The following is a 12,050-nucleotide window of genomic DNA, read 5'->3' on the forward strand; positions in this document are numbered from 1 at the left end:
CAATAAAGCAAAGATACAGATTTTTTTTTTTACAGATGAGACAAGATAAAATAAAACATTATTAAATTATTAAAATAGACAGTAAGATGAGCACTAGGAGAAAGCTAACTTTAAAAGGTGTCTTTAAGAGAGATTTAAAGAGGACGAGACAGATCTGCTCACGGAGAACTAACCTTGGTTAGACTCTGAATAAACATTACAGAATTACATCTGTTGCATTACTTCCTCCTGACGAAGATTAATCTGTTTTGTTTCTTTTACATGAAAAAAACTAAAAGTAAATCAGATAAAAGGTCATTTTCTTCCACCGTGAATTAATAACAGAATTCTATTTCGTATTTTGGTCAGTTTGAATCCGTATATTAGAGGATTCATGAGCGGAGGAATGAGGAGAAATTCTATAGCGATGAAGTTTTGAAGGCCCTGAGGCAAATCTGTGGAGCCAAACCGCATGTACATCAAATCAAAAACTATCACAACAAGGAACGTGATCATAGAAATCAAATGGGGCAGACACGTCTGCATGAACTTTCTACTGTCGTCTTTGGACCTCACGCAAGTTCTAATAAGATGCATGTACGTCCAAATGATGAAAACTCCATGAAAGCAATAGATTAAAATTATAAAAGATGCAACTGCCTCGTTTGAAAATGTGTCGGCTTCAGAGCAGGCGAGTTTAACGATGACCCAGTTCACACAAAAGAGTTTCTGTAAGTTTGTGCCACACAGCTTCAGTCTGGACGTTAGCCCGACATTGATGGAGAAAACACAGAAAGGTGTGAGCCAGGAGAAACACACCAGCTGAGAGAGCCTCCTCTTGGACATCAGAGAGTGATAGTGCAGCGGTCGACATATAGCCAGGTACCTGTCATAGGCCATAACTGCTAGATTGGACAACTCACAGCAGGCAAACGAGTACATGACAAAAGCCTGGAGGAGACATCCTGCATAGGAGATTTCCTGAACAGGCGACAGCAGATCTAGAAGAAATTTAGGGTAGAAACCTGTGGTCCCGTAAAGTCCATTAAAACAAAAACTGCACAACAAGATGTACATCGGTTCATGCAGGTCTTCATCTAAGATAATGATGGCGATGAGAGAGATGTTGAAAAACAGAATCATACAGTAATACAGTAAAGTGAGTGAGAAGAGCGTTATTCTGTAACTAAATGACTCGTTGAAACCGACCAGAATGAAATTTCTAACGATAGAAACATTTTCCATGATCAGATAAAATAATCATCACACCTCTCTCTTCAGACTCTACAATTCCTGTGTCGTATCATCCGTGGTGACAGAGTAGGAGGGTTGAAGTGTGATGTGGTCACATCCCTTAAAAAGTCTCGACCTCCCTCTACACCTTCTATTAATAACAGCTTCGGCAACAACAACAAAACTAATGGGAATAAAAAAAAGTTTTTTGTTGAGCAAGTGTAGAAGTGAACAAAACACAAAGCTAGTTTGACAACATGAGATAAGATAAGATAAGATGAGATAAGATAAGATAAGATAAGATAAGATAAGATAAGATGAGGCTTTATTAGTCCCACAGTGAGGAAAGTTGCAATTGAATAAAATTAATTAAAGTTAAAGTCAAATAAGTTGTGTTTTCATTCAGTCTTACTCATGAAACACATTGTGTGTAACAGTGAGGTATATTAATGAAGATTTATTTTAAATGCAGCATTTCAATACTGATCAGTGGAATAGTGTGAAACAATGGCAGCAAAGTTTGTTATATTACCACACTGATACTCAGTGTTATTAAAGAGCTGAGCTTTAAATTCAAAATTTTATTTGTTTTACACCAACAACACACGACTCATATTAGCTACTGTATACACTTTCATACATGGCTAGAGTTCCTGATTATGTTTAATATTATGACCATAGAGTGTAAGTAAAGATGGACGACATGACGGCCCCTTTAAAAGTGAAGCCGAAAGAATCTTGATCGCCCCTGGTGGCTGCAACCACAGAATTTTGTTTAAGTGTTAATTTTTAGACTAAGTTTAGTTTTTATTAGTTATTTTAACGTTTATGCGATTAAAAGGCCAAAACACCTGACACCTGCCCCCCCTCTCTATCTCCCCTCTTTACAAACTGCCTCTCCCCTTCCCCATTTTCCTCCGCTCACCCCAACCAGTCGAGGCAGATGTCCGCCCACACCGGGTCTGGTTCTGCTGGAGGTTTCTTCCCGTTAGCCTCCACAGTCGCCGCCTTAATATGTTATGATTTGACCTTTAAAATTGAACTCAATTGAAAACCTTTTATTTGTATTCAGTTGGCTCTGAACACCAACACAATAATAATAAGATTATTATTATTATAGTAATAACAATAATCATAGTAAACATTAAAAATAGACATTATTTATATAGCACTTTCAAAACACAGTTATAAAGTGTTTTAAACATTTACAATGAAAAATTGAAGACAAACAATTTGAAGATATCACAGTAGTAAAGCAAAGATACAGATTTTTTTTTTTACAGATGAGACAAGAGTAAAAACAAGGTAAAATAAAACATTATTAAATTATCAAATAGGTCCTCTGCCGGGAATGTGGAATGGTGAGCTGAGGACCTCAGGTTACGACCAGGCACACATAGTGTGAAAAGATCTGAAATGTAATTAGGTGCAAGTCCAGAAAGGGCCTTTAAAGTCAGCAATAAACTCTTAAAATCAATTCTACAATTTACTGAAAGCCAATGAGGAGAAGTTAATGCATTGATATGCTACATAACGCTTTTGTAGCAAACACGTATTTGAATTGAATTGGATTTGTATTGCGCCAAATCACAACATAAATTATATCAAGCCACTTTACATAGTAATGTCAGGATCTTACAATATTCAGTTTATACTGAGGTATGCAGTCCTCATTGGGAACAACCTGAATCATCCTGACGTGACCCAAACATCATCTTAAAGCAAACACACTGAATTCTTTAAACATGAGCCTTGAACTAACCTTAGTTAGACTCTGAATAAACATTACAGAATTACATCTGTTGCATTACTTCCTCCTGACGAAGATTAATCAGTTTTGTTGCTTTTACATGAAAAAACTAAAAGTAAATCAGATAAAAGGTCATTTTCTTCCACCGTGAATTAATAACAGAATTCTATTTCGTATTTTGGTCAGTTTGAATCCGTATATTAGAGGATTCATGAGCGGAGGAATGAGGAGAAATTCTATAGCGATGAAGTTTTGAAGGCCCTGGGGCAAATCTGTGGAGCCAAACCGCATGTACATCAAATCAAAAACTATCACAACAAGGAACGTGATCATAGAAATCAAATGGGGCACACACGTCTGCATGAACTTTCTACTGTCGTCTTTGGACCTCACGCAAGTTCTAATAAGATGCATGTACGTCCAAATGATGAAAAACCCATGAAAGCAATAGATTAAAATTATAATATATGAAACTGCCTCGTTTGAAAATGTGTCGGCTTCAGAGCAGGCGAGTTTAACGATGACCCAGTTCACACAAAAGAGTTTCTGTAAGTTTGTGCCACACAGCTTCAGTCTGGACGTTAGCCCGACATTGATGGAGAAAATACAGAAAGGTGTGAGCCAGGAGAAACACACCAGCTGAGAGAGCCTCCTCTTGGACATCAGAGAGTGATAGTGCAGCGGTCGACATATAGCCAGGTACCTGTCATAGGCCATAACTGCTAGAATGGACAACTCACAGCAGGCAAACGAGTACATGACAAGAGCCTGGAGGAGACATCCTGCATAGGAGATTTCCTGAACAGGCGACAGCAGATCTAGAAGAAATTTAGGATAGAAACCTGTGGTCCCGTAAAGTCCATTAAAACAAAAACTGCACAACAAGATGTACATCGGTTCATGCAGGTTTTCATCTAAGATAATGATGGCAATGAGAGAGATGTTGAAAAACAGAATCATACAGTAATACAGTAAAGTGAGTGAGAAGAGCGTTATTCTGTAACTAAATGACTCGTTGAAACCGACCAGAATGAAATTTCTAACGATAGAAACATTTTCCATGATCAGATAAAATAATCATCACACCTCTCTCTTCAGACTCTACAATTCCTGTGTCGTATCATCCGTGGTGACAGAGTAGGAGGGTTGAAGTGTGATGTGGTCACATCCCTTAAAAAGTCTCGACCTCCCTCTACACCTTCTATTAATAACAGCTTCGGCAACAACAACAAAACTAATGGGAATAAAAAAAAGTTTTTTGTTGAGCAAGTGTAGAAGTGAACAAAACACAAAGCTAGTTTGACAACATGAGTTAAGATAAGATAAGATAAGATAAGATAAGATAAGTCTTTATTAGTCCCACAATGAGGAAGGTTGCAATTGAATAAAATAACTTAAAGTCAAATAAGTTGTGTTTTCATTCAGTCTTACTCATGAAACACATTGTGTGTAACAGTGAGGTATATTAATTAAGATTTATTTTAAATGCAGCATTTCAATACTGATCAGTGGAATAGTGTGAAACCATGGCAGCAAAGTTTGTTATATTACCACACTGATACTCAGTGTTATTAAAGAGCTGAGCTTTAAATTCAAATTTTAATTTGTTTTACACCAACAACACACGACTCATATTAGCTACTGTATACACTTTCATACATGGCTAGAGTTCCTGATTATGTTTAATATTATGACCATAGAGTGTAAGTAAAGATGGACGACATGACGGCCCCTTTAAAAGTGAAGCCGAAAGAATCTTGATCGCCCCCTAGTGGCTGTAACCACTGAATTTTGTTTAAGTGTTAATTTTTACAGTAAGTTTAGTTTTTATTAGTTATTTTAACGTTTATGCGATTAAAAGGCCGAAACACCTGACACCTGCTCTCTCTCTCTCCCCTTCCCCATTTCCCTCCGTTCACCCCAACCAGTCGAGGCAGATGTCTGCCCACACTGAGTCTGGTTCTGTTGGAGGTTTCTTCCCGTGAATGAGGGAGTTTTTTCCTCCTCAATATGTTATGATTTGACCTTTAAAATTGAACTGAATTGAAAACCTTTTATTTTTATTCATTCATTTTTTTTGCCATAGATTTTGAGAAGCACTTTGTAACCTTGTCTAGATAAGTGACATACAAATAAAGTTATTATTAAAAGATCATATGACTCATGATGTGTGAGTGACAGCAGGTATACAACACTGACACTGACTTGTCTCTGTCCTCACTCGTCCATCTCATGTACCTGAATGTTGTGAGTCCATCTCCAGATGCAGAATTAAACTTACAGAAAGACCAGAGTTGACTCTCAATTCAACAGAAATACAATTATTATTAAAGTGACACAAATGTTTGTGTGAGAAATATTGTTTTCTAAATTCTTTTTCCTAAGTCCTGAATTATTTTTTTTGAACCAAGAGAATCTCCTTTGATTTCTTATTCCTCAAATTGTGATTGAGAACCCATCATTTTGGGAACAGCTAGATAAGTCATTCTTGGGGATGAAGTCTTTACTGCATCCAACATCACAGCTCATTAGGGGGCAGTGTCGTATCCACGTAAACAGTCACTGTGTTGTTGTCCACTTGAGACACTCCCATTGAGTTGTTCTTTGTTGAGGAAGATTGAGAATATTATTGAAATGAAAACAAAAGTGGAACAAATTTGATTTAAAGGCTCTGAACACCAACACAAACATGACCTGAGCACTGACTTTTCATTTTTCCTCCCTGTCTCCAAAAACTTCAGTTTTATCTTTGTTCAACTGAGGAAAAGAAGAGTAAAGTGTTAATCAAGGTCGCACCTCAAACCATGCCGACCAAAAACTCAAATATTAAACTATTTATATTCATATTAAGGTACAAACAAAATCTCCACTCCTAGAATATAATGTTGAAGCAAATTTATTTTGATAAAAATATTTTAGAGAATCTCCTGATGTGATGTCAATGTTTGAGAGATACAGTATTAGATTGCATGATGTAGAAACTGTAACATGTCCACTACATGTAACATAACCAACTAAAAGGATAAAAACTGTAATAATCTTAATAATAATAATAATATTATTATAGTTATAACAATATTCATAGTAAACATTAAAAATAGACATTATTTATTTATATATCACCTTTCAAAAGACAGTTATAAAGTGTTTTAAACATTTACAATGAAAAATTGAAGACAAATAATAAGAAACTATTTAAAAGCAATTTGAAGATATCACAGCAATAAAGCAAAGATCCAGATTTTTTTTTTTTACAAATGAGACAAGAGTAAAAACAAGATAAAATAAAACATTATTATACTATTAAAAAAGACAGTACGATGAGCACTAGGAGAAAGCTAACTTTAAAAGGTGTCTTTAAGAGAGATTCAGACAGATCTGCTCACGGAGCCCTGACAGAAAAGGTCCGGTCCCCTGAGGTCCTCTGCCTCCGCTGAGGACCTCAGGTTACGACCAGGCACACATAGTGTGAAAAGATCTGACATGTAATTAGGTGCAAGTCCAGAAAGGGCCTTTAAAGTCAGCAATAAAATCTTAAAATCAATTCTACAATTTACTGAAAGCCAATGAGGAGAAGTTAATGCATTGATATGCTACATAACGCTTTTGTAGCAAACACGTATTTGAATTGAATTGGATTTGTATTGCGCCAAATCACAACATAAATTATATCAAGCCACTTTACATAGTAATGTCAAGATCTTACAATATTCAGTTTATACTGAGGTATGCAGTCCTCATTGGGAACAACCTGAATCATCCTGACGTGACCCAAACATCATCTTAAAGCAAACACACTGAATTCTTTAAACATGAGCCTTGAACTAACCTTAGTTAGACTCTGAATAAACATTACAGAATTACATCTGTTGCATTACTTCCTCCTGACGAAGATTAATCAGTTTTGTTGCTTTTACATGAAAAAACTAAAAGTAAATCAGATAAAAGGTCATTTTCTTCCACCGTGAATTAATAACAGAATTCTATTTCGTATTTTGGTCAGTTTGAATCCGTATATTAGAGGATTCATGAGCGGAGGAATGAGGAGAAATTCTATAGCGATGAAGTTTTGAAGGCCCTGAGGCAAATCTGTGGAGCCAAACCGCATGTACATCAAATCAAAAACTATCACAACAATGAACGTGATCATAGAAATAAAATGGGGCAGACACGTCTGCATGAACTTTCTACTGTCGTCTTTGGACCTCACACAAGTTCTAATAAGATGCATGTATGTCCAAATGATGAAAACTCCATGAAAGAAATAGATTAAAATTATAATATATGAAACTGCCTCGTTTGAAAATGTGTCGGCTTCAGAGCAGGCGAGTTTAACGATGACCCAGTTCACACAAAAGAGTTTCTGTAAGTTTGTGCCACACAGCTTCAGTCTGGACGTTAGCCCGACATTGATGGAGAAAATACAGAAAGGTGTGAGCCAGGAGAAACACACCAGCTGAGAGAGCCTCCTCTTGGACATCAGAGAGTGATAGTGCAGCGGTCGACATATAGCCAGGTACCTGTCATAGGCCATAACTGCTAGAATGGACATCTCACAGCAGGCAAACGAGTACATGACAAGAGCCTGGAGGAGACATCCTGCATAGGAGATTTCCTGAACAGGCGACAGCAGATCTAGAAGAAATTTAGGGTAGAAACCTGTGGTCCCGTAAAGTCCATTAAAACAAAAACTGCACAACAAGATGTACATCGGTTCATGCAGGTCTTCATCTAAGATAATGATGGCAATGAGAGAGATGTTGAAAAACAGAATCATACAGTAATACAGTAAAGTGAGTGAGAAGAGCGTTATTCTGTAACTAAATGACTCGTTGAAACCGACCAGAATGAAATTTCTAATGATAGAAACATTTTCCATGATCAGATAAAATAATCATCACACCTCTCTCTTCAGACTCTACAATTCCTGTGTTGTATCATCCGTGGTGACAGAGTAGGAGGGTTGAAGTGTGATGTGGTCACATCCCTTAAAAAGTCTCACCCTCCCTCTACACCTTCTATTAATAACAGCTTCGGCAACAACAACAAAACTAATGGGAATAAAAAAAAAATCTCTGTTGAGCAAGTGTAGAAGTGAACAAAACACAAAGCTAGTTTGACAACATTAGATAAGATAAGATAAGATAAGATAAGATAAGATAAGTCTTTATTAGTCCCACAATGAGGACATTTGGAATTTAACAAAATAATATAAAGTTTAAGTCAAATAAGTTTTGTTTTCATTAAGTCTTACTCATGAAAACACATTGTGTGTAACAGTGAGGTATATTAATTAAGATTGCTAACATTTTAGATGCAGCATTTCAACACTGATCAGTGGAATAGTGTGAAACAAAGGTGGCAAATTTGTTATATTACCACATGCATGTGTGATACTCAGTGTTATTAAAGAGCTGAGCATTAAATTCAAATTTTAATTTGACCAGATAATAAGACCAGAGTTGACTCTCAATTCAACAGAAATACAATTATTATTAAAGTGACACAAATGTTTGTGTGAGAAATATTGTTTTCTAAATTCTTTTTCCTAAGTCCTGAATTATTTTTTTTAAACCAAGAGAATCTCCTTTGATTTCTTATTCCTCAAATTGTGATTGAGAACCCGTCATTTTGGGAACAGCTAGATAAGTCATTCTTGGGGATAAAGTCTTTACTGCATCCAACATCACAGCTCATTAGGGGGCAGTGTCGTATCCACGTAAACAGTCACTGTGTTGTTGTCCACTTGAGACACTCCCATTGAGTTGTTCTTTGTTGAGGAAGATTGAGAATATTATTGAAATGAAAACAAAAGTGGAACAAATTTGATTTAAAGGCTCTGAACACCAACACAATAGTAATAATACGATTATTATTATTATAGTAATAACAATATTCATAGTAAACGTCAAAAATAGACATTATTTATATAGCACTTTCAAAACACAGTTATAAAATGTTTTAAACATTTACAATGAAAAATTTAAGACAAACAATTTGAAGATATCACAGTAGTAAAGCAAAGATACAGATTTTTTTTTTACAGATGAGACAAGAGTAAAAACAAGATAAAATAAAACATTATTAAATTATCAAATAGGTCCTCTGCCGGGAATGTGGAATGGTGAGCTGAGGACCTCAGGTTACGACCAGGCACACATAGTGTGAAAAGATCTGACATGTAATTAGGTGCAAGTCCAGAAAGGGCCTTTAAAGTCAGCAATAAACACTTAAAATCAATTCTACAATTTACTGAAAGCCAATGAGGAGAAGTTAATGCATTGATATGCTACATAACGCTTTTGTAGCAAACACGTATTTGAATTGAATTGGATTTGTATTGCGCCAAATCACAACATAAATTATATCAAGCCACTTTACATAGTAATGTCAAGATCTTACAATATTCAGTTTATACTGAGGTATGCAGTCCTCATTGGGAACAACCTGAATCATCCTGACGTGACCCAAACATCATCTTAAAGCAAACACACTGAATTCTTTAAACATGAGCCTTGAACTAACCTTAGTTAGACTCTGAATAAACATTACAGAATTACATCTGTTGCATTACTTCCTCTTAGATTAATCTGTTTCGTTTCATTTACATGAAAAAAACAAAAAGTAAATCAGATAAAAGGTCATTTTCTTCCACCGTGAATTAATAACAGAATTCTATTTCGTATTTTGGTCAGTTTGAATCCGTATATTAGAGGATTCATGAGCGGAGGAATGAGGAGAAATTCTATAGCGATGAAGTTTTGAAGGCCCTGAGGCAAATCTGTGGAGCCAAACCGCATGTACATCACATCAAAAACTATCACAACAAGGAACGTGATCATAGAAATCAAATGGGGCACACACGTCTGCATGAACTTGACCCTGCCGTCTTTGGACTTTACGCTGTTTGTAATCAGATGCATGTACGTCCAAACGACGAAAAACCCGTGACACACGTAAATGATAATGGTTGCATATGAGAGGATATTATTTGAAAGGGTGTCGGCTTCAGAGCAGGCGAGTTTATATATGACCCAGTTCACACAAAAGAGTTTTGGGATTTTCGAGCCACATAACCTGAGTCTGGACGTCAGTATAACACTGATGGAGAAAATACAGAAAGGTGTGAGCCAGGAGAAACACACCAGCTGAGAGAGCCTCCTCTTGGACATCAGAGAGTGATAGTGCAGCGGTCGACATATAGCCAGGTACCTGTCATAGGCCATAACTGCTAGATTGGACATCTCACAGCAGGCAAACGAGTACATGACAAAAGCCTGGAGGAGACATCCTGCATAGGAGATTTCCTGAACAGGCGACAGCAGATCTAGAAGAAATTTAGGGTAGAAACCTGTGGTCCCGTAAAGTCCATTAAAACAAAAACTGCACAACAAGATGTACATCGGTTCATGCAAGTTTTCATCTGAGATAATGATGGCGATGAGAGAGATGTTGAAAAACAGAATCATACAGTAATACAGTAAAGTGATCGAGAAGATGGCAAGCTTGTAGTTCATCGTCTCATTTATCCCAGAGAGGGTGAAAACTCTCACAACAGAAACATTATCCATGATCAGAGAAATAAATCTTCAAAATGTTACCTTTCCAATGTTACATCAAACAGTGAGAGATCACAGACGGAGGCCTTACACTGAGCTGCCTGGTCTGACTCGCTCCTCCTTCCACACCATCTTTTAAAAACAACTTCGACGACGATGATGCATCAGGGAATTCAAACTCTGGTGTCACAATCAGTAACCTGATCCTTCTATTTACTTTATTTTGCAAAAACAAGTATTTAAACAGTAATATTTGAAGTTTAACCATAATTACTGACAAACTATCAGAATTTCAAACAGCAGTGTTTAATAACCTATTAAATTACCAGACATTTTTTTAATTTGTAACTATGAGATAAAACAATTGCATTATTATGTAACTAATTACGAGAAAAGGATTATCAGTATCACAGACTCCTCACAATAATAAAGGCCCCATTGGTTGTTCGTTCAAATGTCTAAAACAATTCATGTTCACACGCTTCATGGACAAATTAAATCAATGGAAATGCAGCAGGGAAATAGAAAAGGAAACTGTTGATTTAAATGCCTGATTTAATATGTCCAGTAAACTTAGCTTCTGCCTTTTCCTTTTATGCTGTTTTCAGACATAATTGCCAGAAAATGTGCGGAAAATGGGCTCTGGACATTTTCCAGAATTTGTATTTCACCTATTAGGATCGCTGCAGGAAATTTTCCAGGTCAGTTATGATAAATGGTCTGTATTTATATACATACTCATCTAGTCTTTATGACTATGGAGGGTTTTCTGGGCCAAAACTATATATATAAATACATAAATAATTGTATAAAAGGATAAATAAAAGGATAAATAAATAAATACATACATTAATAAATGTATAAATAAAGGTGAAGTTTGCCAAGTTACTTTTCTAAATTATTCCTCATGTATGTTGTGTTGTTTCCAGTTTTATTTTAATACTCACATCTCATCTCGTTTCAGGTCATTTGCTGTTCCTCCCTGATTACCTGCCCCCGCCCTTAATGTGCAATTACCTCTCCTTGTTTGCTTTTTGCTCTGGAGTGTGGATACCATCGGTCGGGTCGGGTTTCAACAAAGCTTTTGAAATGATGTTAGGGTTTGGGTCAGGTTCGGTCTCGTTAGCTGGACTATAAACTTGATATTTTTACACTGTAGTTTTCTGCAATTATAGAAAACAAGCAAATACAGTACAGCCTCAGTGCAGCTTATATTAACTGCATTCGGCTCCTGCTGGGTTCAGACACACAAAACAAAACACTGCCTCTTGGGCTCGGATAGGTTTCTCTCTTCAGACGGAGCAATGTGGCCTGAACCACTTTCTAGTTTGAACATCTAGGTCAGTGGAACTCTGTTGTCAGTCAGTCACAGGCTCTGTCCGAAGTCACCCACTCATTCACTAACCCCTACTTCACTAGATAGGGTCATATATATGTATAGAGGATATATATAGTGAACTTATCAGCAAAAGAAAACGTGTGTTTCCTACAGTGACAAGTACAAAATATCTGTTTTAAATTAAGTCACC

General features: G+C 36.4%; 4 protein-coding genes across 4 annotated transcripts; all 4 read right to left on the reverse strand.

Annotated features, from left to right (window-relative positions):
* Nucleotides 1-294: 294 nt before the first annotated feature.
* LOC117754818 (olfactory receptor 13-like) lies at nt 295-1,224 on the reverse strand. The gene has a single exon (XM_034574101.1). The coding sequence runs from the start codon at nt 1,222-1,224 to the stop codon at nt 295-297; it is 930 nt and encodes a 309-aa protein (XP_034429992.1).
* Nucleotides 1,225-3,094: 1,870 nt separating this feature from the next.
* Nucleotides 3,095-4,024, reverse strand: LOC117754819 (olfactory receptor 11H6-like). Its single transcript, XM_034574102.1, has one exon. It carries the CDS (start codon nt 4,022-4,024, stop codon nt 3,095-3,097), a length of 930 nt encoding a protein of 309 aa, XP_034429993.1.
* Nucleotides 4,025-6,911: 2,887 nt separating this feature from the next.
* LOC117754889 (olfactory receptor 6N1-like) lies at nt 6,912-7,841 on the reverse strand. The gene has a single exon (XM_034574232.1). The coding sequence runs from the start codon at nt 7,839-7,841 to the stop codon at nt 6,912-6,914; it is 930 nt and encodes a 309-aa protein (XP_034430123.1).
* A 1,762-nt stretch (nt 7,842-9,603) lies between these two features.
* On the reverse strand, nt 9,604-10,539 carry LOC117754886 (olfactory receptor 142-like). The gene has a single exon (XM_034574222.1). It carries the CDS (start codon nt 10,531-10,533, stop codon nt 9,604-9,606), a length of 930 nt encoding a protein of 309 aa, XP_034430113.1. The 5' UTR covers nt 10,534-10,539.
* Between the last annotated feature and the right edge of the window lie 1,511 nt (nt 10,540-12,050).

This window comes from Hippoglossus hippoglossus, chromosome 21, assembly GCF_009819705.1.
Source record: "Hippoglossus hippoglossus isolate fHipHip1 chromosome 21, fHipHip1.pri, whole genome shotgun sequence".
Lineage (NCBI taxonomy): Eukaryota > Metazoa > Chordata > Actinopteri > Pleuronectiformes > Pleuronectidae > Hippoglossus > Hippoglossus hippoglossus.